Source organism: Procambarus clarkii, chromosome 5 (genome assembly GCF_040958095.1).
Source record: "Procambarus clarkii isolate CNS0578487 chromosome 5, FALCON_Pclarkii_2.0, whole genome shotgun sequence".
In the NCBI taxonomy this organism is placed as follows: domain Eukaryota; kingdom Metazoa; phylum Arthropoda; class Malacostraca; order Decapoda; family Cambaridae; genus Procambarus; species Procambarus clarkii.
Window position 1 is genome coordinate 18255983 of NC_091154.1, and position 25699 is coordinate 18281681.

At 47.5% G+C, this 25699-nt stretch overlaps 1 protein-coding gene across 4 annotated transcripts in view; it reads left to right on the plus strand.

The window, feature by feature from the left end:
- LOC123763967 (zinc finger protein 271) overlaps positions 1 to 25699 on the plus strand; it is a 99429-nt gene that overhangs the window by 58376 nt on the left and 15354 nt on the right. For 2 of the 4 annotated variants that reach the window (XM_069339837.1, XM_045751350.2), the window contains exon 3: positions 1509 to 3194. The exons of the other annotated variants lie outside the window; for them this stretch is intronic. In XM_069339837.1, coding sequence (XP_069195938.1) covers positions 1755 to 2819 — 1065 coding nt within the window. In that variant the 5' untranslated portion in view covers positions 1509 to 1754 and the 3' untranslated portion in view covers positions 2820 to 3194. Of the gene's footprint in view, positions 1 to 1508; positions 3195 to 25699 lie in introns of those variants that run through there. 4 annotated transcript variants of the gene reach the window in all.

Below are 25699 nucleotides of genomic sequence, written 5' to 3' on the forward strand. Positions count from 1 at the left end.
CAGCAACTAGTGTGGTGTAGCTCACCCTGCCATCAAGGGAAGTGCAGCATCAGCAACTAGTGTGGTGTAGCTCACCCTTCCATCAAGGGAAGTGCAGCATCAGCAGCTAGTGTGGTGTAGCTCACCCTGCCATCAAGGGAAGTGCAGCATTAGCAGCTAGTGTGGTGTAGCTCACCCTGCCATCAAGGGAAGTGCAGCATCAGCAGCTAGTGTGCTGTAGCTCACCCTGCCATCAAGGGAAGTGTAGCATCAGCAGCTAGTGTGGTGTAGCTCACCCTGCCATCAAGGGAAGTGCAGCATCAGCAGCTAGTGTGCTGTAGCTCACCCTGCCATCAAGGGAAGTGTAGCATCAGCAGCTAGTGTGCTGTAGGTCACCCTGCCATCAAGGGAAGTGTAGCATCAGCAGCTAGTGTGCTGTAGCTCACCCTGCCATCAAGGGAAGTGCAGCATCAGCAGCTAGTGTGGTGTAGCTCACCCTGCCATCAAGGGAAGTGCAGCATCAGCAGCTAGTGTGGTGTAGCTCACCCTGCCATCAAGGGAAGTGCAGCATCAGCAGCTAGTGTGCTGTAGCTCACCCTGCCATCAAGGGAAGTGTAGCATCAGCAGCTAGTGTGCTGTAGCTCACCCTGCCATCAAGGGAAGTGCAGCATCAGCAGCTAGTGTGCTGTAGCTCACCCTGCCATCAAGGGAAGTGTAGCATCAGCAGCTAGTGTGGTGTAGCTCACCCTGCCATCAAGGGAAGTGCAGCATCAGCAGCTAGTGTGCTGTAGCTCACCCTGCCATCAAGGGAAGTGTAGCATCAGCAGCTAGTGTGGTGTAGCTCACCCTGCCATCAAGGGAAGTGCAGCATCAGCAGCTAGTGTGCTGTAGCTCACCCTGCCATCAAGGGAAGTGCAGCATCAGCAGCTAGTGTGCTGTAGCTCACCCTGCCATCAAGGGAAGTGTAGCATCAGCAGCTAGTGTGCTGTAGCTCACCCTGCCATCAAGGGAAGTGAAGTATTATATGGACATTCACACTCACTCTTGCTGATTGTTCATATTTGATTATTTCATGTTCAATGTAAGACATAGATATTTGATTGATATTGTTGAGAATGTTGGACATTTTTAACTTAAGCTCTTGTATAATAATCTGTACATACTATGACACAGTGAAAACTCAGCATATTTTATTTGATATTTGAGGGTAAAAATTGTCTTTAAAATACATTACAGATGAGCTTATAAAAATTCTCTCAAAAAGAGACTTGTTCACTATCCACAACATGTTGATGGAGTTGTATAGTAAAGTAATTATCAAAAGAAGGCACCAAGCCAGGGGAGACTGTAGCTGATGGAGTTGAAGTTGTACTAAGCCTTTATCTAGAAAGCTATATCTTACAGGAAATGTAGCTTATATGTTGATGTTATGCAAAAACCGTGTAATAGTTCACATATTCATGGTTCTAAGATAATTGAGAGTTAGCACAAATAATTTTTTTTATTGTTCATTATCTAATTTTTTCCAGATAAATATGGTGGAATATTTTTCATGGAAGTCAAGCTCTTCAGTATATCCTAAAAATTAACTTTGAGAAATGTATTTGATGTAAATAACCAGGCAACTTACGCGAGAACAAATGCCTAAAAGTTCATAGAGGAGAGAGTTTATATTCATAACAATGTGCCTAGTTCAATTAAAAAAGTGTATCGGTCAAAGAAATATTTGAGTTTTATCAGGATATAACACACATGTTCATATCTAACATATTGTTATGATAAACCTCAGCCTACAGTACATAATGGAAGATAATAGGGAAGATAACTTATGGAGGTCGCAGTGTCTAAAAGATTTCAGACATAAACCAAGTTTGTTAAGACAGGTGAAAGCTTATTCAGTAGAGAAACCCTATCAGTGTTCAAGGTGTCTGATGTACTTTGCATTACAATCTGATCTTGTACAACACATGATGGGTCATGCCATAGAAAAACCATATCAGTGTTCAGAGTGTCAAAGGCAATTTAATCGAAAATCACATGTAGTAGCACATATGAGAATTCATTCAGGAGAGAAACCATATCAGTGTGAAGTTTGTTTAAAAGATTTTTCATGTAAATCACTTTTAACAAAACATAAAGTAGTTCATTCAGGAAAAAAACCATTTCAGTGTCTAGTATGTCTAAAAAAATTTAGAGTAAAGTCAAATCTAACTGTACATATGACAATTCATTCAGGAGAGAAACCTTATGGGTGTTCATTATGTGAGAAAGCTTTTTCATTAAAAACACATCTAACAAGTCATATGAAATGTCATACAGAAGACAAACCATACCATTGTCCGGAGTGTCTGACTGAGTTTAAACGAAAATCAAATTTAGCAGCACACATGAAAGCTCATTCAGGAGAGAAACCACATCAGTGTCCAGTATGTGGAAAAGAATTTTCATTAAAATCCCACCTAGTAAGTCATGTGGCAGTGCATTCAGGAGACAAACCATATCAGTGCTCAGAATGTTTAAAATATTTTTCACGTAAGCCTGATTTAGTAAAGCATATGATGATTCATACTGGTGAGAAACCATATAATTGTATAGAGTGTGTGAAAACCTTTTCACGAAAATCTGATCTAGATAAACATATGAGGGTTCATACTGGAGAGAAACCCTATCAGTGCTCAGAGTGTCCAAAAAACTTTGCGCAAAAAATTCATCTGGTGCAACATGTCAGGCTTCATACAGGGGAGAAACCATATCAATGCATGGAATGTGCAAAATCCTTTTCATATAAATCAACTTTGGTAAAACATATGAAAGTTCACCCAAAAGAAACACTATATTGATGATCAGAAGTGTTGAAATATTTAAAACTAATTTAATCCAGTATTTCAATTCAGTTAATGCAAAAGGGAAAATTTAAGAGTTGGTCTATAATCTAATATCGATACTCTGTAGTAATCCATTTTAGGGTTTATGACAGAAAGTAAGCAGTGCATAGCCCTTTGCTGAGAGCATTTCCTGTACCTCATTATCTATCTACTCAATGACTTTCATTATCTAATTTCTCACTTTCATGGAATGGAGAGGCCTTAAATTATAGAAAAATGGTGAATAAAACAGTATGGTGAAAAACAGGTTGTACATATTAATAATCTTTTCTGGGGGGAGCCCCGTCGGCTCCCCGGAGCTTTACCGGCTGATATGCTAATGTCAGACTTTGGCATCTGTCATATGTATGGAGTTCTAGGGCCTACTGGGGACCACAGCCAGAACCTGGCCCCCTCAGAGAGGCAAGGGGAGCAATGGCCTATAGAAACCCCCGTGTGGTTGGAAGCATTCTACGTCTGCCATCAACCGGGTCAAGCATCCAGAAAGGTAAGCATTCCAAAACAAACCCCTATTCTGGTGAAAATTGCTACCTAAAGCCGAACTAGTGGATAGAACTCTTCAACAGAAAACGAGGAAACAAGTATGACGTCATACGTCACCGCGCCGCTGTCTGCGCAGCTCCCCCCCTCCCCGGGAGGGGGAAGGGGGAGCCCCAGACCTCCCACGCCGGCTATCCACCCATCAGTTCTTCGGCTGATGCTATTGGCAACGGTTATGTGCTCCGGCTCCAGTGGTTGTTTCAGCACTGTACCTAGAGTGTGGTGTCTGTTTTCTAGGTGATGCGTGAGCCGGGAGTGATTCTCCAGTACTCGGGCTGCATGCGCCTAGGGTTCCCTTCCCTAGGTGCCCTGTAAATACTGCCCTTGGGGCTTGGGGCCACCTTCCACAAGTTCCTTGGGTCCTGCCCCTGCTTGGCCGTTTACTGCTTGGTTTTCGGCCGCTCTTTGTGTGCTCGGGTGTTCTGTCTCCCTTGTTCGCCTTAGAGTAAGGGGCAGTTTTTGCACTGGTGGGGCGCAGGGTACTGTGCAGCTTGTCTTTACCAATCATAGCGGCCGGCTCTGTTTCGCTTGGGTTCGCTGTCCTCTTGCGGGGTTTTCTTTTTCTTTTTGTTTATCTACCTGGTGGGGGGGGGGGGGTCTGCCTTCGTTCTTGCCCCTTGTGTCCCTTGTGTTCTGAGTATTTTCTGGTGGTACCCCCTGCTAGGTCCCTGTGAGTGTACACGTCCCGGGGGTTCAGCTCTTAAAAAGTTGTTTGGTAGCTTTGGGTGCCGGTTAGCAGTACCCTGCCTGGGATTACCTGAGTGCGAGTCCTCTTATAGTAAACGCTCGGGACCCTGGGAAACCCCTGGGGACGCGCGGGTCCGATGGATGTGACCCCAGAGTCCCCCCCCTCGCTTCCAGCGAGTTTGAGGGTTGCTCTCACCCTTTGTCTCTGGGTGACTCTCTGTTTTGCCTCCGTCTGCTGCCTGTGGGGTCGGTGACACCTTCGACCCGGAGTCCTGCGAGTTTGGTTGCTCGTTGTGGCTCGGTTACCCAGTTGTGCTACCAAAGCGGGTGTGGGCAGCAGGGGCGTTGCACTTGAGCCTTGTTGGTGGCAACGTTCTCGTGGTTTCCTCCCCGGGAGCCCCGGGGCTGCCCCGTTGTAGTTCGTTTTGGGACTTGGGGGTGTTGGTTGCTTCGGTTCCATCCACACCCCCTTGTCTTTCCCCTGGATCACCCTTCCTGCCTGCATCCGGTTCCTTACCGTCTGTAGGTTCGGGGCGGGGTTTTTGATGGTGTTGAGACTCGGGCAGTCTCGGGGAATTCCCCTTCTGGGGTAGTGACGGGGGCATTTGAGCCTGTTCCTCTAGCCGTGTTGTATGAGTCTGCCAGTGGGCTCCCTTCCTTAGTGTTTTCACGGCTGCCCCGGTTTTCTGGTACGGCCGGGGCTTTGGGGGAACGGCTCGGCCCCGGGGCCTGTCGTGTAGGTTCCCGGGGCTGGGGAGGGGCTGGCTTGGGGGGCCTTGGCCCCGTTGGACCCCGTGGGGTTTTTTATCCCCCTCTAGGCGGGGCTTGTGGTTACGCGGAGTGGGGTCTTTCCTCCCCACTCGCCGTACGTACTGTTGGGCGTCGACCCCTCCCTGGGCTCGGTTCCTTGGCCTTTGAGTCGGTTGGTTCCGTCCTACGGGTGGATGTTTCCTCCCACCCTTTTTGGGACGGTGTTTTCGTCATGTTTCCCCGTTCGATGGGGTTCTGCGTGACTTCGATCTCGGGTGCGCCTGCGCCTTCGTGTGCCTTCGGGACTAGTGTTGGCTTCTGTGTTCTCGAGGGTACGGGAAGGTTTTTCGCAACTTCCCGCATTATTGGAATGTCTGCCGGCTCCTTGTCCTTGTCGCCCTGTTGAGCTACTTGTCGCCCGGTTGGGCTACTTGTCGCCCGGTTGGGCTACTTGTCGCCCGGTTGGGCTACTTGTCGCCCGGTTGGGCTATTTGTCGCCCGGTTGGGTTCGTTTTTGGGTTCTTTGCTTCTTTGGCCGGTTTTATTGTTCCTGCTTCCTCTTTTGGCTACTTTTCTTGTGCAGTAGTCCTGGCTGGCGCCTTCCCGCAGAGAGGGTGTGCGGTTCGGCCAGCGTGTTATGCGCATGCGCCGTGGAGTTTGTTTTGGTCTGGGCGGTGTTTCAGTGCTGGTGTTTTGCGCTCTTTTTGCTACAGTGCTTCGCCTCTCGTTCTTCTCCCTGGCTGCAGTATGTGCCCCTTCGCGCCGGGGGTGTCCTGGTTCCCAGTTGTGGGGAGGACACCGCAGTTTTCCCTGTGTCATGAGTGTGGACCGCCTCCTTCGCCTCTTCCTGCTCTCCTGCGGGTCCGGCAGGGTCCGGCTCTGGCGTCTTCACCTGGCGGTGCTCCCAGGTTCTTCTGGGCATGGTTGAGTCGGGTCAAGTTCGTGCCACCGTTCGCCAGGTGAGTTTCTGCGGTCTGGCGTCTTTTGGCCGGGCGCTGGATGTGGAGTTGTTTATATACCTGTCTTTATTTAGGTATATTTTTGTACGACTGAGACCGTTCGCACACCAGTGACTCCCTTTTTCAACCCTTCCTGTCCCCCTCATGTGCATATCCAACCCATGCTGGAGTCATTCAGGGGACCCTCCTTTTTTAATGTTGTGAGGTGTGGGGGTTGTAGGGTTGGTTCTGTACTCACCTGGTAAGGCTCCTGGCTGTGCTTGCAGGATTTGAGCTCTGGCTCTTGGGTCCCGCCTATCTGGTAGAACTTGCGGGATAGTACCAGTGGAGTGCAGTGGTGCTATTGGCACATTTGGGGACCACTGTATTACCATCAGAGGTCTGTGCTTGTTACACGACCTACTTGCGAGCATAAGCCTTCTTGCTGGTTCGTCCGTGGACTTCCAGGGCACACTAGCCTGTTTTCGTATGGCAGTTCCGGCCCGTCCTGGTTGTGGGGGTATGTGGGCCGGTGGACTGCTCCTAGCAGCTGCCTGGTGGGCCACCCTCTGGCCGGTCTAGCCTGGCCTTGGGCCGGGCTTGAGGTGTAAAAGAGCTCCCAGTACCTCATCCAGCGGGTATCGAGCGGGGTCTCTCCGCCGTCGGTCGCCTGGTGCGGGTTTCTGGGCTTGCAGGGTTTTGTCGTGTCTCCGTTGGCCCTGTCTGGGGGTCTGCCTGCTCCGTTCTCTGTCTTTGCAGAAGGGAGTTGCTATTTACATGTTGCATGTTGCAGTGGTGCCTGTTGCTGCTGCTGCACGTGAGCATTGGTACCGTGTTTCACAGTGGCGTGTCCTGGTTCCTGTGTCCGGTTGTGGAGTGGCACTTTGCTGCCGTTTTGTGCCTGGGGATTGCGTGGGGGTTTTTCTGTCCCTGCCTGATTGTCCACCCCTGGTTGTTATCCTGGGGTTTTTGTGCTTCTGCTCTTTCTTCCTGCCTCCTCTGCAGCAGGGGTGTTCTGCGTGTGTTAGGCATTTGTCAGCCTGTGTCCTGTGATGTGCTTCTTTGTCTCGGTCTATTGCAGTTGTTCGTACCCCTTGGTTCAGGTACTGTTCTGGCGGCGACCCTTCCGCCTTCTTTGGTTTCCTAGCTTGCACTGCCGTTTTTTTTTTTTTTTTTTTTGCGGTCTTGCGATGTCTCGCGTCGGACCCGTCGTTTCTGAACTCCTGGCGGGCTTGCATGCTTTGGGAAGTTTTTCTGTTCGGCAGACGTTCCATCTCCTTGTGCCGCCTGGGTTTCGGTGGTCATGCCCGAGATCTTCCCGCGGCTCCGCCTTTTCCTGGGCTCGGAGGGGCCTTGTCGGGGCTGATGTTCTGCCTCGCGGTCTCGCCTCCGATTGGTGGTCGGGTGGCTTCGTGGTAGGTGTCCCACCTGCGTGCTTCTCTTGGCGGCAGTATGGGGTATTTTGGCGGTCCTTCCTTTTCCTGTCCCTTCTTAGGTGGTTACTCTTGTTAGCTTGGTTTACTCTCGGCTTGGTTTTCTGGTGGGTGTTGGGGCCGTCGTCTTGCCACATACTGTCGCCTCTTTTCGTGCGGCGCGGGCGGAGCCGCTTCAGCTTGCTTTTGGTATTGGTGTTGCTTCTGCACCGTTAGTCAGCTGTCTTGTGCGTCGTTTCATCTCCGGCCTGTTCGTGCGCCGCTTGCACCATCCTGGTCTCTGGTCAGCGTGCTCTGTCTTCTCCTCGGTTGGTAGTGCCCCTTCGGTTCCGGTGTGTTTTTTCGTCGGCTCTTTCCTTTTGGCCTTTGCCTCTGGGGGTCGAGTCGCTGAGTTTTCTTGCTCCTTCGGTTTTAGCGTTTTGGTTGTTCGGCGGCAGCAGTCTCCATCTTTTCTGGCTCGAGGTGAAGCTGCTGCGTTCTGGAGGGGTCCAGGGTTTGTTGGTGCTTTGTTGGTTGGGCCGGGGGTGTCGTTTTGTGTTCAGTGGCGGCCCTCCGCTGTTGTTTGCATGCCACGGCGTTTGGGTCCTGAGCGCATTTTGCGTTGATCCGGTTCTGTTCTTCCCGCTTCGCGGGTGATAGTGTCCCGGGTGGTCAGCCGTGTTCTTGCGGCTAAGGTGCCTGTGTTCTTCCCTCATGCCTGTGGCGTTCGTGGCTTCGCTGCTCTCGCTGCTGTCTGGGCGACGTGGCCTTGTGGTCTTTCGGGCATGGATTTTTGGTGTTCGTGCAGGGGCCTTGCTGCTCGTTGTTCTCGTGTTGTTCCCAGGACTTTTCGGGGCTGTGGCGCCTTGGGTTGGCGTTTGCTGCCGGTTGTCTCGCCTCGTTGGGGGGTGCGTGGTGTCCGCCTCCCGGTTCTGTCCCTTTGACCTTCCTCTGTGGGTAGTTAGCTCCGGGGAGCCGACGGGGCTCCCCCCAGAAAACCAGCGTTGAATGTAATGGAACGCCATTTTCTGGGTGAGACCCGGAGGCTACCCGGCAACCCTCCCTCCCTCCGGTCGGCGGTTTTTCGCGTGTTTTGACATCCAGCCTCAGAACTGATGGGTGGATAGCCGGCGTGGGAGGTCTGGGGCTCCCCCTTCCCCCTCCCGGGGAGGGGGAGCTGCGCAGACAGCGGCGCGGTGACGTATGACGTCATACTAGTTTCCTTGTTTTCTGTTGAAGAGTTCTATCCACTAGTTCGGCTTTAGGTAGCAATTTTCACTAGAATAGGGGTTTGTTTTGGAATGCTTACCTTTCTGGATGCTTGACCCGGTCGATGGCAGACATAGAATGCTTCCAACCACACGGGGGTTTCTACAGGCCATTGCTCCCCTTGCCTCTCTGAGGGGGCCAGGTTCTGGCCGTGGTCCCCGGTAGGCCCTAGAACTCCATACATATGACTGATGCCAAAGTCTGACATTAGCATATCAGCCGGTAAAGCTCCGGGGAGCCTCCGGGTCTCACCCAGAAAATGGCGTTTCATTACATTCAACGCTGGTTTTTTAATTCATTGTGTCAGGGGACAGGAAGCCCCGAGTGTGTTCATACATATTAGGCTTTTATCGACGTCCCCCCCCCCAAGCCAAATTAGTGACCCTGCCCAGGATGCAACCCCACAACAAGCTGACTAACTCTTGAGTACCTACTCACTGCTAGGTGAACAGAGCCATTAGGTGAAAGGAAATGTGCCCAACCATTTCTGTCCCGCCCAAGATTCGAACCCAGAATTCTCAATTGTGCATCGAGAATAAACCCCCCCCATGTACTACCGGGGCCCCATATTAATAAATTAAAATATTGCGTCCATTCATTCAATAATTCTCACTATATAGCATTTATATACAGTATATACACAGGCTTAAATATAGGAAAGACCTGGGGTAAATATTGGTTCGGTAATAGGATTGTTGATTTGTGGAACCAATTACTGCGTAACATAATAGAAGTAGGGTCCCCTTGATGTTTCAAGTGTAGGTTGGACATATATATATGAATGAGAGTAGCTGGATATAAATCGAAGCTGCCTCGTATGGGCTAATAGGCATTCTGCAGTCTGCAGGTCACTGTGTGTGCTGCCTGCAGGTCACAGTGTGTGCTGCCTGCAGGTCACAGTGTGTGCTGCCTGCAGGTCACAGTGTGTGCTGCCTGCAGGTCACAGTGTGTGCTGCCTGCAGGTCACTGTGTGCGCTGCCTGCAGGTCACTGTGTGCGCTGCCTGCAGGTCACTGTGTGTGCTGCCTGCAGGTCACTGTGTGTGCTGCCTGCAGGTCACTGTGTGTTGCCTGCAGGTCACAGTGTGTTGCCTGCAGATCACTGTGTGTTGCCTGCAGGTCACAGTGTGTGTTGCCTGCAGATCACTGTGTGTGCTGCCTGCAGGTCACTGTGTGTTGCCTGCAGGTCACAGTGTGTTGCCTGCAGATCACTGTGTGTTGCCTGCAGGTCACAGTGTGTTGCCTGCAGATCACTGTGTGTGCTGCCTGCAGGTCACTGTGTGTGTTGCCTGCAGGTCACTGTGTGTGCTGTCTGAAGGTCACAGTGTGTGTGTTGCCTGCAGGTCACTGTGTGTGTTGCCTGCAGGTCACTGTGTGTGCTGTCTGAAGGTCACAGTGTGTGTGTTGCCTGCAGGTCACTGTGTGCGCTGCCTGCAGGTCAAGTGTGTGCTGCCTGCAGGTCAAGTGTGTGCTGCCTGCAGGTCACAGTGTGTGTTGCCTGCAGGTCACTGTGTGCTGCCTGCAGGTCACTGTGTGTGCTGCCTGCAGGTCACTGTGTGTGCTGCCTGCAGGTCACAGTGTGTGCTGCCTGAAGGTCACAGTGTGTGCTGCCTGAAGGTCACTGTGTGTGCTGCCTGCAGGTCACAGTGTGTGCTGCCTGAAGGTCACAGTGTGTGCTGCCTGCAGGTCACTGTGTGCTGCCTGCAGGTCACTGTGTGTGCTGCCTGCAGGTCACTGTGTGTGCTGCCTGCAGGTCACAGTGTGTGTTGCCTGAAGGTCACTGTGTGTGCTGCCTGCAGGTCACTGTGTGTGTGCTGCCTGCAGGTCACAATGTGTGTTGCCTGCGGGTCACTGTGTGTGTTGCCTGAAGGTCACAGTGTGTGTTGCCTGCGGGTCACTGTGTGTGTTGCCTGAAGGTCACAGTGTGTGTTGCCTGCAGGTCACAGTGTGTGCTGTGTGTGTGCAAATGCTGATAACACTGCAGAGATACACAAAAGTTGAGACTTGATATGGAGGCGACATCATGTATGCAAAAGGCTCTATCCAATGTAAAAAAAAAACATGCCTGGGTTTTATAACTGATATCAACACGAGCGTGACAGGTTTTGAAAGAGAAATTTACAATATCCCCATGTACTCAGCCCCGGGTCCAGACTCAAGGAATTCAATAGTTATAAAGAAATGCAAAGTGCCAGTAGCACAGGCACTCAGTATAGTGTGGAGGAAGAGCTTGGACACGGAGATACCAGATGTGCTTAAAACAGCAGACATAGCCCCTCTACACAAGGGAGGGAGCAAAGCATTGGCAAAATTTTTTAGACCAGTTGCACTAACGTCCCACATAATAAAAGTATTTGAGAGAGTGATCAGGAGTCTGGTCACTAGTTTCATGGAAACTAAATACCTCCTCAATCCAGGCCAACATGGATTTAGAGCAGGAAGATCATGTCTCTCACAACTACTTGACCATTACAACAAAATCACTGAGGCAATAGAAGAAAAACATAATGCAGATGTGGTATACACAGACTTCGCAAAGGCATTTGATAAATGTGACCATGGAGTTATAGCACACAAAATGAGGTCAATAGGAATAACTGGTAAAGTAGGATGCTGGATACTCGGTTTTCTGTTGAACAGAACACAGAGTAACAGTCAACCATATAAAATCGAGTCCAAGTGCAGTTAAAAGCTCAGTACAGTGGTACCTCGGAACACGAGTGTCCCTGTATGCGAGTTTTTCAGAATACGAGTAGGATTTCCTCGGAAAAAGTGTCTCGGAAGGCGAGGGTTACCTCAGAACACGAGTTTGTTGATATGTGTACAGGCCAACTAGCGCATAGTGGCACGGTGATCGGGCCCCAGTTTACCAGTGTCTCGCGCCCAGTGACTATCCCGCCTGAATTCTTCACAAGGATTTACAGTTTTTTGTCGTTTTTTTGGCCATTTGAGCATAAAAGTTGTCATTATATATCTCGCCAGGGGTCTCAAGAAAGCCATTGATAAGGTTCAACCTAAGAAAATAGCTGTGAGTAGAGGCAGTACAGGATGTCCCTTCTTGATTAAGAAAATGTGTGATGTATGGGAAGAACTGCAAAGTCTTGTTGAAAAAACTCACCCAGATAAAGCTGTAGCAGGCCGTTGCATTCACCTTTTAAATGACAATGTGATGTCTTACTACAGACAAGTGTTAAAATGTAGGAAAAAACAAGTTTCTTTAGACAGATTCTTAGTAAGACAAGCAAGTCCTAGTGGTATGCAGGCAAAATGTGCCAGAGTGTGCATACCAGTGAAGTCCTCACTGCCTGATGTTATAATGGAAGGGGACTCCCAAACAGTAACACCTCTCCTCCTCCCTCCTCCTCATCATCTTCCATACACCAACAGCAGTCCTCAGCAAGGGTAAGTAATAACTTGAACATAGTTTTGTAGGTTTATTTGTATGAATTAGGTATAAAATTTAGTTTGATGTGAGGTTTTTGGGGTAGTCAGGAACGGATTAATTCATTTCCCATTATTTCTTATGGGGAAATTAGCTTCGGAATACGAGTTTTCGGAATACGAGCCGTCTCCAGGAACGAATTAAACTCTTAAACTGAGGTACCCCTGTACCTCAAGGTACAGTCCTTGCACCACTGCTTTTCCTTATTCACATATCAGATATAGACTCAAATACAAGGCACAGCTTCATAATATCCTTTGCAGATGACCCAAAAATCAGCATGAAAATTACCTCTGCTGAAGACATTGAAAACCTACAGATATTAAAAATCGAGTCCAAGCGCAGTTAAAAGCTCAGTACCTCAAGGTACAGTCCTTGCACCGCTGCTTTTCCTTATTCTCATATCAGATATTGACTCAAACACAAGGCACAGCTTCATATCATCCTTTGCAGATGACACAAAAATCAGCATGAAAGTTACCTCTGCTGAAGACGTTGAAAACCTACAAGCAGATATTAATAAAGTTTTTGACTGGGCAGCAGAAAATAACATATTTAACAGCGATAAATTCCAGGTACTCAGATACGGTAAAAATGAGAACCTTAAACATAATACAGGGTACAAAACAGTCAAATTTGCCCATAGTATGAAAGCAACGTGTAAAGGATTTGGCAATATTGATGTATGATGACCTAACGTTTAGGGAGAATGACCAAGCAAATATTGCGGCAGCCAGAAAAATGATAGGATGGATTACGAGAACTTTCAAATCCAGGAATCCCATCACAATGATTGTATTATTCAAATCACTTGTGCTATCCCATCTTGAGTACTGCTCAGTACAGTACAACCTCGATTCAACGTACTATATGGGACCAACCCCAGTTCGTTGGAGCGTTGGGTTCGTTGCAAGAGGTGACCTTCAGGAGGCGTTTGTGTCAGTGTCTTTTTTTTCTTGTACACAATAAAAATGCATTATCATATTACATACTCTACCTATATATTACTTCTCTACTAAAAAATACTGTAATTCATAAATTTACCTTATTGTTGAAGTTATGTCCATCTTGAAGTTTCGTGAAGTTGTGAATGCTCTACATTAAATACGTGCTGTAGTGCATTATGCCGTTAGCACTGTGTTGATTAAAAGTAGTTTTGCTGTATGTTGAGTACTACAATACAGTTTATGAAAACTATTGTACACTAAAATTACTGCAACTTTAATTTTAACACTGTGTACACTTGAATTTAACACTTGTTCTAACTGTTCACGCTGCACACGATGTTTTTAGATGTTTGCATCAGCTTTGCTGGTGCTCGCTGCTGTTGTGGGTTCAGCTGCTTCTGAGCTGGTGCTGGCTGCTGTTGTACCAGTGCTGGGTACAACTGTGCTTGTGCTGGGTACGGCTGTTGTACCAGTGCTGGGTACAACTGTGCTCGTGCTGGGTACGGCTGTTCTCATGCTGGGTACAGCTGTTATCGTGCTGGGTACGGCTGTTCTCGTGCTGGGTACGGCTGTTCTCGTGCTGGGTACGGCTGTTCTCTTGCTGGGTACGGCTGTTCTCTTGCTGGGTACGGCTGTTCTCGTGCTGGGTACGGCTGTTCTCGTGCTGGGTACGGCTGTTCTCGTGTTGGGTATGGCTGTTCTCGTGCTGGTTGATTTTCTGCTACTAGTTCATGCAAAATACTGCTTCATTTTTGGCATTAATAAGGCACTATTAGTAAGCCCCCCGAGACATTTTGTTTTATAACCAAAGAGCTGTAGTAAAAAAATGGTCAATTCCACGATTATTCTTCCACCGGCGGATAAATATTGTACGTCAATTGCAGACAAAGCTAAGGGCACTGGGTGCATACTGTACGAACGCAGACTAAGTCTATACGTACACCCTTCAGTAGGCTGGTGTTTAAGCCTGATCCAGTAACATAAATTTCCCCTAACAATTCGATTTACATCAAATTATATATTTTTGGGTTATTTATTTAGTTTAGCAACATTATTACGATAATAAGAGCTATAAAAAATACTTATTTTGGAACTGATTTATTAATTTTATTATTTCAAAGCTGTAGGTCACTGAACTGTGGCGACGAAATCGAACAAAACACTGCCTGGTGTTGTGTTCGATTTCCAGTAACATATATTTCTCTCAAATATTCAATTTACATCAAATTATATGTTTATAGACACAATAAAGCATCTAAATTATTGGGATCGTCTCAAAGCTATCCAAATGTACTCGCTAGAAAGACGATGGGAGAGATATCAAATAATATACACGTGGAAAATACTGGAGGGCAGCAGGTCTCAAATCTGCACAGTAAAGTAACAACATACTGGAGTGAACGATATGGAAGAAAATGCAGAATAGAACCAGTGAAGAGCAGGGGTGCCATAGGCACAATTAGAGAGAACTGTATAAACATCAGAGGTCCTCAGTTGTTCAACATCCTCCCACGGAACAACCGTGGACATCTTCAAGAGGAAACTGGATAGTTTCCTCCAAGGAGTGCCGAATCAACCGGGCTGTGGTGGGTATGTGGGCCGCTGCAAGCGGCCCACAGGCCACTAGGACAAATTTGGTCCTAGTGGACCAAACTCGCAAATACAGCGTGGCCTCAGGCCGGGCTTGGGGATTAGAAGAACTCCCAGAACCCTATCAAGCAGGTATCCAGCAGGTATGCATGGGCTAGTGCTGACAAAAGATAGAGCATGGAAATGGATGAATTATCAATGTTGCAAGAGGGGCAGCCAGGTTGATGTTTCCTTGATGTGAGATGGTGCTGTAGTGTTTGGGGACTCAAAATTTTATACGCTGTTATCTAAATTGTTAATTTTCTTCTTCGGTGAATGAGTTTACAGTCCCTGAAGCTTGTGTGGTGTTTTTACTACAGTGTGTGTGTGATAGTAACACCTCGGCTTACAAATGCCCCTATTTATGAACTTTTCGGATTACGAGTCCAATTTCTTTGTAAAATTTGAATTGGGTTATGAGCTCTGCCTCGAGTAACGTAGTTTGTTGATACGTGTATGGGTGACCTAGCGCATGGATTCCTGGTGGTATGGTCACCCGTGCTTCAGTTTACCAGTGCCTCCCGTTTAGTGACGATGGCGCTTGATTTCTTTGCAAAGAATTTCATTGTTTTTCAGGTTTTTCTGAGGGGAACCCCCTTCAGTTCCCCAGAGCTATCCAGGCTGATATGTATATTCCTAAACTTTGGCATCAGTGAGTGTGAATGGAGTTCTAGGCCTACCGGGGACCACAAGCTAGAACCTGGCCCCCCTCAGAGACACGAGGAACAATGGCCTATAGAATTGTACATGGGATTTGGAGCATTCTATATCTCCCATCGACCAGGACAGGCACCCAGAAAGGTAAGCGTCTCAAAACAAACTCCAATTCTGGTGAAAACGACTAAGATAGACAAACGAGTGGACAGAACTCCCCCAAATGAAAATGAGCAAACTAGCATGATGTCACACGAGCTGTGCGACATGTCTGCACAGCTCCCCCCCCTTCCCGGGAGGGGGAAGGGTAGTTTTTGCACTGGTAGGGGTACGGGGATACTGCGCAGCTAGTTTTCATCAATAACAGCTGCCAGCTCTGTTCCTCCTGGGTACATTGTCCTCTTGCGAGTTTTTTTTCCCTTTTTGCTTGGTGGGGGGTGTGACTTTGTGTGTGTCTTTCCCCAGTTATATTAAGGTTGACATTTTGTTTTTTGTATGGTATCCCCCTGCTTCGCCTCCGTGAGTGGACACGTACCAGGAGTTCAGCTTTAGCAGTTTATTTGGTAACATTGGGCACTGGTTAGCAGTACCCTGCCTGGGCTTACCCTTAGCAATACCAGTCTACGAGCCCTGGGAAACCCCGCAGGGGTACACGGGGTTCAATGGATGTGACCCCTGGGTCCCCTCTCCACCTTGTGCGAGTTTGAGGGTTGCTCTGTCCCCCTTATCTCACGGCAACTCTCATAGTTTTTGTGTCCGTCATGCTGCCTGTTGGGTCGGTGACACCTTCGACCCGGAGTCCTGTGAGCATTGTTGCTTGTTTGTGACTCAATTCATCCAATCTCCTGATGACATTATTCAAGTGCAGGCAGCTCGCGCGTTACAGGCTAGGTTTAGGTTGCTGCAACGTGCTAGGTTGGTTGCTCCCTGGGATGCCCCGAGGCTGCCCTGCTTTGCTTATAGGGACCCAGACTTTGGGATGTTGCTCACGTCGACCTTGGTTCAGTCTGCACCCCAATGTTCTTCACCTGTTGTGGTTCATTCTGTCCTCCTTTCCCCCCTGCTTCCGGCTCCTAAGCATCTGAGGGCTTCGGGGTCGGGGCAAGGTTTAGAGGGTCCTGAGACTCTGGCGGTTTCGGGGGTTTCCCCCTCCGGGGTGGCGACAGAGGCATTCGAGTCAATTCCTCCAGCCGTAGCACTGGGGTCTGACCAGTGGGCCCCTTCTTTTCCTGCTTTTCCGGCTGTCTTCTTGTAAGGCCGGGGCTTTGGAGGATGACTTGCCCCTAGGACCTGATGTGAAGGTTCCCGGGGTTGGGGAGAGACTGACTTCGGAGCCCTTGTGCCCCATTGGACCCTGCCTAGGTTTTCCACCCTCTGAGCTGGGCTTTCTGTTACAAAGGGTGGGCATTTTCCTTCCTCCCTCTGCGTACGAGTTTGTTTGGGCATCGGCCTCTCCCCAGGTTCGGTTCTGTGTCTCTTCAGAACCGTCAGTTCTGTACTTCCTGTGGGTAATTTTAGCCTTTTTCTTAACCTTCTTATCTGGGATATGTATTCTTCTACATCATGTCACAATCATGTATGTATTCTTCTACATCATGTCACAATCATGTATGTATTCTTCTACATCATGTCATAATCATGTTCAAATCGTATTGGGATCCTGCATGACCATTGATCACGGATGCCAATGGGCCCATATGAGCCTCCATGATTTTTTGGTTGTTTATCAAGGTTCTTGAAGGTTCGAGAAGATCTTCGATACTTGTAATATTATTGGAAGCTCTGTAGACTTCCAGTGAGGCTTCCCTCCAGTCCTTTATCGGACTCGTTTGTCCTCTTCCATACTACTTGTCATCTTTCGATTCTATATCTCATTATTTTGTAATCGCATCGTCTCTCCGTACTGTCTTGACATTACTAATAATCATTAAATAAACCTTGTTGGCACCCTGTCCGAAAGACGGGTGGTGCAGTTCGGACCTCTGGCGCATGAGCCGAGGGTGATCGTTTTGTTTATTGGCGGTGTAAACATGTGTTGGTGTTCCGCGTCCTTTATCGCTGGTTATACGCCGCTCTCGCTCATCTTATCTCTCCAGTCATAGCCCCCTAGATACTGGGGGTGTTTTGGATTTTATATGCAGTACAACCTCGATTCAACGCACTATATGGGACCAACCCAAGTGCATTGGAGCGTTGGATTCGTTGCAAGTAGTGACCTTCAAGAGGCATTTGTGTCAATGTCTTTTTCTGTGGGGAGCCCCTACGGCTCCCTGGAGCTTATTGGGCTAATGTATGTTATATTAGACCGGGACATTAGCTAAGGAGTTCAGACCTACCAGGGACCAGCGCCAGAACCTGCCCCCTTCAGAGAGGTTTCAGGGAGCAATGGCCCTGGAAAACCCCTTGTGGTTGGGGTTTTCCTTATCTGCCATCAACCGGAGTTAGGCACCCAGACAGGTCGGCATAACAAAACAAACCCCACATGGTAAAAAACTAAAACAACAACAAAATGAACAGAGGGGTAGAAACTCCCTACAATCCCAAGAAAACAAGGAAACAAGCAAACATCACACTTTACTGCCGCGCCGATCGTCCGCGCAGCCCTCCCCATCCCGAGAGGGAAAGGAGGGAGCCCCGGACCGCACCGCGCCGGCTGTCTAGCATCAGTTCTTAAGCTAATGTCAACTGGGATAGACGCTTCTCTGGCCTCAGTTTCCTAGGCGGTGTTTGCCTTGTGTGGTGTTCACTGCCGTGTGTTGTGTTGTGCGGGGGCCAGGTGTTCCTCATCAGTACCAGGGCTGCATGCGCTTAGGGGCTTCCTTCCCTAAGCACCATGTGAGTACTGTCCCTGCGTGACAGGGTTATCTTCCCTGGGTCATTCAGGAACCATTTCCGTAGAGGTTCTTGCTGTTCGGCATTTGCCCCGCCCTTGGGGCCAGCTAATGCTTGGGGCCCTTGTTTGGCCCTGGGTAGGGACTGGTATTGTGCTGGTTAGGTCGTCAAGGTGTTGCGCGACCTGCCACCTAAGCGGCGACCGGTTCCTGTTGCCTCTGGGGATGGTGTACTTTTGCGGGGTTTTTCTTTTGTTTTTATTTTCATTTGCCTGTTGGGGGTCTGCCTAGTGTGGCTATAGTTCCACTGGTAGTGTTTGGTAGCCCTCTGCTAGGCCCCCATGATTGTACACGTCGCAGGGGTTTTCAGTGTTGTCCTCTACCCCCTTGTTATTTTTGGGTTTCTTAACCGGTTAGCAACACCTTGCCCGGGCTTCCCGTAGTTGTTACCCTACGGGCCCTGGAAACCCCTGTCGGGGCTCGGTGGACCATTGAATGTGTCTTCCGGGTTCCAACCCATCTTGTATGGGATTGTTGGTTGCTGTGCCCTTGTCTCCGGGTGACAGTCGCCACGTTTACCTCCGTCATGTTGCCTGTTGGATCACTGACACCTTGACCCGGAGTCTTGCCAAATATTCTCTGCTTGTTCTCCAGTACTCTCCTGATGTTATTACTGTTCAGAGTACAGGCGGCATCCATGTTGCAAGCTAGGTTAGGTTGCTGCAACACGCTAGGTTGGTTTCCCACTCTGATGCCCCCGGGGCTGCACCATTTTGGTTAGGTGCTGTTCGCCCCTTTCCCTCCCTGTTCCCGGCTCCGGATCGTTTGCGGGTTTCGGGGTCGGGGTGGGGTTTAGTTGGGGCCGAGACTCGGGGGGCTGCCCCGTTAGGGTTGGGGACGGAGGTTTTCCAGCCTGTTCCTCCTGCCAAGGCTTCTGGGTCTTACCAGCGGCCCTTTCTTGCTGCCTTTACCATGGACTTTTCCTTTTCTTTAAGGGGGCAGGGCTTGGAGGATGGCTCTGCCCCAGGGCCTCTGTTGCAGGTTCCCGGGGCTGTAAGGGATGCCTGCTAGCAGTTCTGGGGCGGTTTGCCCTTGCCAAAGTTTTCTGCTTCTGGGCGGAGTTTTTCGCTTTTCTAGTCTGCTTGCTTCCCACTTTTGCTGGCGTGTTTTCGTATTTTTTGTGTCAGTCACAGCCCTCTGTTCTGGTGGCCATTTTCTTCAGCTGGTTTCCCGATGTGGCCACCAGGGCAGTGTTGCAGTTTGTTTACATTCGCCTGGGTGTGCGAGCGAGGGTCTTGGGTGAGTTTTTTCACCCTTTTTAGGGGTTTTATTCTCCTGTTGTCGTTTCTTTGCTTCTCTGGTGTTTTCTGCCTGTTTTCTGTTCCTCTGGGAACGTTTAAGTGTTGATTTTACACCGGGTTTTCCGTTTTGTCTGTTTTGGGTCTGGGCTCTGTCCCTGTCTGTTATGCTTGCTCCACACCTTGTCCCTCGGTTTTCGGTCTGTTTTGACCGTTTCCCTGGGGGTTCTGTCTGCGGGCTGTGCTTTGCCTTTCTGTGGTGTATCTCTGCCGGCAAATGTGGTGGTTTGGGCTCCCCCTGGTTCGATTCCGGGTTCCTTTGGGTTCTTTGGTTTCGTTCCGGAGGTTTCTTCCTCTTGGGCCCCCTTTGTGGGTTCAGGGGGTTTTGTTTCCTCATGTGTGACCTGGTTCTGCCTTCTGGGGTTCCGGGGTCTTCCTGGCTTGCAAATTGATCTTTTTGGGTCTTGGCACGTGTTGTGGTCATGATGGGACTTTGTGGTTTTGTTGTTGAGGTGGGCCTTTTGATGCAGTTTTGTGCCTTCTTTGCCTGGCCGGCGTGGTGCTCTCTGCCCACTGGTCGGCAGCTTGTAATTTTCTTTTCACGTGCATGTGTGTGTGTACACATGTATATGTGTACACTGTGTGTGTGTGTGCACATGTGTATGTGCATACGCACGTGTGTAATTACCGAAGTGTAGTTACAGGATGAGAGCTAAGCTCGTGGTGTCACGTCTTCCCAGCACTCTGTCATATAACGCTTTGAAACTACTGACGGTCTTGGCCTCCACCACCTTCTCACCTAACTTGTTCCAACTGTCTTCCACTCTGTTTGCAAAAGTGAATTTTCTTATATTTCTTCGGCATCTGTGCTTAGCTAGTTTAAATCTATGACCTTTTGTTCTTAAAGTTCCAGGTCTCGGGAAATCTTCCCTATCGATTTCATCAATTCCTATTACTATTTTGTATGTAGTGATCATATCACCTCTTTTACTTCTGTCTTCTAGCTTTGGCATATTTAATGCCTCTAACCTCTCTTCGTAGCTCTTGCCCTTCAGTATATTATTCTAATATATAAACTGCCAGATACAATGGTTGAGGAATTCACAGAGCAGATGCACAAAATAGAGAACATACTTGATAACCTAGCAAACCCAGCTCCAGATATTATCTTCCTCAGAGATTTCAATTTACCGAGTCTAAGATGGAGAATGGCAAACACAAATATCATTGCAGGGAATGACCCAGGAAATAACCAACCACAGGTCAGAGAACTTTTGAGATTCTGTGACAAATTCCCGCTCAATCAACAGATTACAGAACCAACTAGGAACGAAAACACACTAGACTTGTTATTCACAAACAATGATGAACTAATCAGGGACATTACAATCTCAGATACTTCATACTCAGACCATAAGCTCATTGAAGTGCGAACTAACATAAATAACAGTAGTAGGTCTAAGAGACCCAACAAGCGAGACAGAATATTCAATCAATTCAATTTCAACAATAAAAGGATTGACTGGGAAAAAATAAATGTAGACCTTGCAACGATTCAATGGGAGACGGTCTTAAGCGACAAAACTCCCCCACAGGGAATAGCTCAACTGACAGCTGAAGCTTACAAGGTCTGCTTGAAGCACGTACCTGTGAGGAGGGGCAGAAAGAGGACCACTCTAGAAAGAGAACGCAGACGACTATACAGGAGAAGGAAAAAAATAATGGAAATGCTTCGGCAGACACAACTATCACAAGCAAGGAAAACAAGCCTAAGCAGGGAGATCGAAGAAATAGAACAAACGTTGTAGCGATCATATGAGTCTGAGGGAATGGAATTGGAACAGAAAGCTATACAAGAGATGAGGAAAAATCCGAAATTTTTTTTCACATACGCAAAATCAAAATCCAAAACCTCGACCAGTATTAGACCGTTAATTACAAATGAAGGTACGTACACAGAGGACAACAAAGAGATTAGTGAAATTCTAAGAAGCCAGTATGTTTAGCACACCAATAAACAACATGAAAGTTGATGACCCAGACAGCTTCTTTATGAATGACATTCAAGCTGCAAATAATATAACGGATATTACCACAAACTTGGAAGACTTTGAAAGAGAAATTGACAATATGCCTATGCACTCAGCTCCTGGGCCTGACTCATGGAATTCAATATTCATAAAGAAATGTAAAGTACCAGTAGCGAGAGCACTCAGTGTAATATGGAGAAAGAGCCTGGATACAGGGGAGATACCAGCAGCACTTAAATCTGCAGATATATCTCTGTTGCACAAGGGGAGGAGTAAAGCCTTAGCAAAAAATTATAGGCCAGTTGCACTAACATCACACATAATAAAAGTGTTTGAAAGAGTGATTAGAAATCAAATTTCTAGTTTTATGGAAAACAATGAATTGCACAATCCAGGACAACATGGATTAAGAGCGGGAAGATCCTGTCTGTCACAGTTACTCAACCACTATGACAAAATCACAGAAGCCCTAGAAGAAAAGCAAAATGCAGATGTTGTATACACAGACTTTGCAAAGGCGTTCGACAAATGTGACCATGGGGTGATAGCTCACAAAATGAGGTCAATGGGAATACTGTACTGGAAAAGTAGGACGCTGGATACTGAATTTCCTGTCGAACAGAACACAGAGAGTAACAGTCAATCGGATAAAATCGAGTCCAAGCGATGTTAAAAGCTCTGTACCTCAAGGTACAGTCCTTGCACCACTACTGTTCCTTATTCTCATATCTGATATAGACAAAAATTCATGTCACAGCTTCGTGTCGTCCTTTGCAGATGACACAAAAATCAGCATGAAAATTACCTCTGCTGAAGACATTGAAAAACTACAAGCAGATGTCAACAAAGTTTTCAATTGGGCAGTAGAAAATAACATGATGTTTAACAGTGATAAATTTCAGGTACTCGGGTACGGCAAAAATGAGGATCTGAAACATAATGCAGGGTACAAAACACAATCGAATCTTCCCATAGTAGAAAAACAGCATGTCAAGGATTTGGGAATAATGATGTCCGACGCTCTAATGTTTAGGGAGCATAACCAAGCAAATATCGCGTCAGCCAGAAAAATGATCGGATGAATTACGAGAACTTTCAAATCCAGGGATCCCATCACAATGGTTGCACTCTTCAAGTCACATGTGTTGTCCCATCTCGAGTACTGCTCAGTACTCACTTCCCCCTTCAGAGCAGGAGAGATTGCTGAAATAGAGGGAATACAGAGAACATATACGGCACGCATAGACGAGATAAAACACCTAAATTATTGGGATCGTCTCAAAGCTCTACAAATGTACTCTCTAGAAAGGAGACAAGAGAGATAAAAAATAATATACACATGGATAATACTGGAGCCTCAGGTCCCAAATCTACACAATAAAATAACAACGTACTGGAGTGAACGATATGGAAGAAAATGCAAGATTGAACCAGTGAAAAGCAGAGGTGCCATAGGCACTATCAGAGAGCACTGTATAAACATCAGAGGTCCGCGGTTGTTCAACGTCCTCCCAGCGACTATAAGAAATATTGCCGGAACAACCGTGGACATCTTCAAGAGAAAACTGGATGGTTTTCTAAGAGAAATTCCGGATCAGCCGGGCTGTGGTGGGTATGTGGCCCTGCGGGCCGCTCCAAGCAACAGCCTGGTGGACCAGACTCTCACAAGTCGAGCCTGGCCTCGGGCCGGGCTTGGGGAGTAGAAGAACTCCCAGAACCCCATCAACCAGGTATGCTTCTTAAGATATGGGCACCACACAACCGCTGCATATTCTAGCTTTGGCCTGATAAGTCGTGAACAATTTCTTTAGTATATCGCCATCCATGTATTTAAAAGCAACTCTGAAGTTAGAAAGCGTGGCATAGGCTCCTTGCACAATATTCTTTATGTGGTCCTCAGGTGATAGTTTTCTATCTAGAACCACCCCTAGATCTCTTTCCTTATCAGAATTCTTTAACCCTTAAACCGCGCAAATTATATATATATGATATCAGTGACAAAACCGAAACCGCGCACATCATATATATACAAGCATACCTCAGAATACGAGTTTAATCCGTTCCTGGAGACGCCTCGCATTCCGAAAACTCGCATTCCGACGTTCATTTCCCCATAAGAAATAAAGGGAAATGAATTAATCCGTTCCTGACTACCCCAAAAACCCCACATCAAACTAAATTTTTATACCTAATTTACCTAATTCATCTAAATAAACCTACAAAACTATGTTCCAGTTATTACTTACCTTGCTGTCGAGTGCTGTAGGCGTATGGAAGATGGTGAGGAGGGGGGAGGAGGAGAGGAGTTACTGTTTGGAAGGGGAGTAACACCTTGTAACACTATGGATACCACTTCTCTTTCTAAATTTTTCAAACCAGCCCCTGCTTGCCTTAAACTCTTTCTTATCTGCATCACTCGTTGCAGGGGTATTCTTTAGAAGGTCTTCGTGCAACACCCTGGCTTTCTCACAAATAATGGCCTCCGAAACACTATCACCCCTCAACTCCTTGTCGTGTATCCAAATTAATAACAACTTTTCCACTTCTTCAAGTATTTGTGGTCTTTGTGCCGTTAATGTTCTTACTCCTTTTGCCACTTTAGCACCCATAATCTTATTTTTCTTCTTAAGTATAGTGCATATTGTTGATGTGGCTTTGTTGTACTGCCTACAAAGTTCAACAACACGTGTACCGTTCTCATGCTTCCGAATGATCTCTTGTTTCTCCTCTATTGTCATCCTCACATGAGCTTTCTGGCCTTTATCCTTACCACTGGCTTTCTTGGGACCCATGGTGAGATATATAATAACAAATTGTATAGACAAATCACCAAAAATCCAACAAAACACTGAAAATCCGCGAGAAGAATTTATGTGGGGGTAGTCACTGAGCGCGAGACAATGGTAAACTGAGGGGCAGCGGGGCAGAGGGGCGACGATCGCCGAACCACCACGCGCTAGGTCGGCCTGTACGCGTATCAACAAACTCGCATCCCGAAGTAACCCTCGCCTTCCGAGACAAATTTTTGGAGTAAATACTGCTCGCCTTCCGAAAACCTCGCATACAGGGACAATCGCATTCCGAGGTACCACTGTATATGATTTCGTGTCTAGCGCTATAATTTAAATGCCCCGCCTGGGATAGGGGCAGCTATAGTACAGCCACGACCAATAGTTGCCAGATGCCACCTAGAAAAAAAATCCAGGCCAACATTCTTGGGTGTTAGAGCGTCAGTATTGAGCAAGCCACCAAGGCTGGTGCACGCAGCACGAGCTCACAGCACCGCTGTTCAGCTTGTGACCACAGCATCGCCTACAAATACCATAATATAAATGATACTGCTATTATTTAGCAGTGATAGTATTACTGAAGCCCCCTGACTGTGATAAAACTGGCCAAGGTTCTGATAATAGCAGGATTGTGGTAATATTTAGCACTGTGCTCCATGGAGGGAGGAGTAAGGCTGTGGGAGGGAGGGTTGTGGCTTCGTCTTCTGACTGTGTGTGGCCACCATTTATTGACTGCACTCACCATACCAGCTTAGTGCTTCGCTATGGTGAACACAAATGTAGATACTTATATATAACGTTTGTATGGTGTGAGATAACAGTGAGAGGAGAAGATTGGGAGCCGCCATTTTGGAGAGGGAGGAGCGTCGTCTGCACGATTTGGCATGGTGTTTACTGATGGCCGCAATGGTCTTTGGGCACCATACCAGCTTATTTGTACAGGTATGGTGAATAAAACAGGTAGATACTAATATATAATATGTGTATATAGCATAATAACACCACAGACAGTATTGTTGGGGGAGAAATATTAGTGCGTCTGGCCTTGAGGGCGGCCGCCGATCAGCCGACTGTGTGAGTAGCTACGTCTTTGTGCCTTTACTCACCATACAAGCTTAGATGTACAGTTATGGTGAACAAAACATGTAAATACGTATATATAACGTCTGTGTATAGTGAATAAATACAAAAACAGTATTGTGGGAGGTGAATGAGGGTGAGTAAGTGAGGTGGTGTTGAGGGAGGGAGTGGCAGTGAGTGGCTCACTGGTGTTTGGCGGTCACTCCTCGTTGCTTTTTGACTCACAAGACCAACTTAGTAGTTCGTTATGGTGTATAAAACATGCAGATACTTATATATAACCTGTGTATATAGTGTAACAACAGCAAACCTATTTGTTTATTTTATGAACATAATAATTGAATCACTAATATGCACACCATAATTTTGAGTACAGCGATGGTTCACACATTTTATAATATAAATATACCACAATTCACTGTATGGAATAATATTACTGCAAAAAAACTAAGAAAAAATCAATCAGAGACATTGAAATAATTAGGTAATAATATATTTGTGGCAACTGCTGTCTGACAGCTCGGGCGGAGTAGACCTCGTC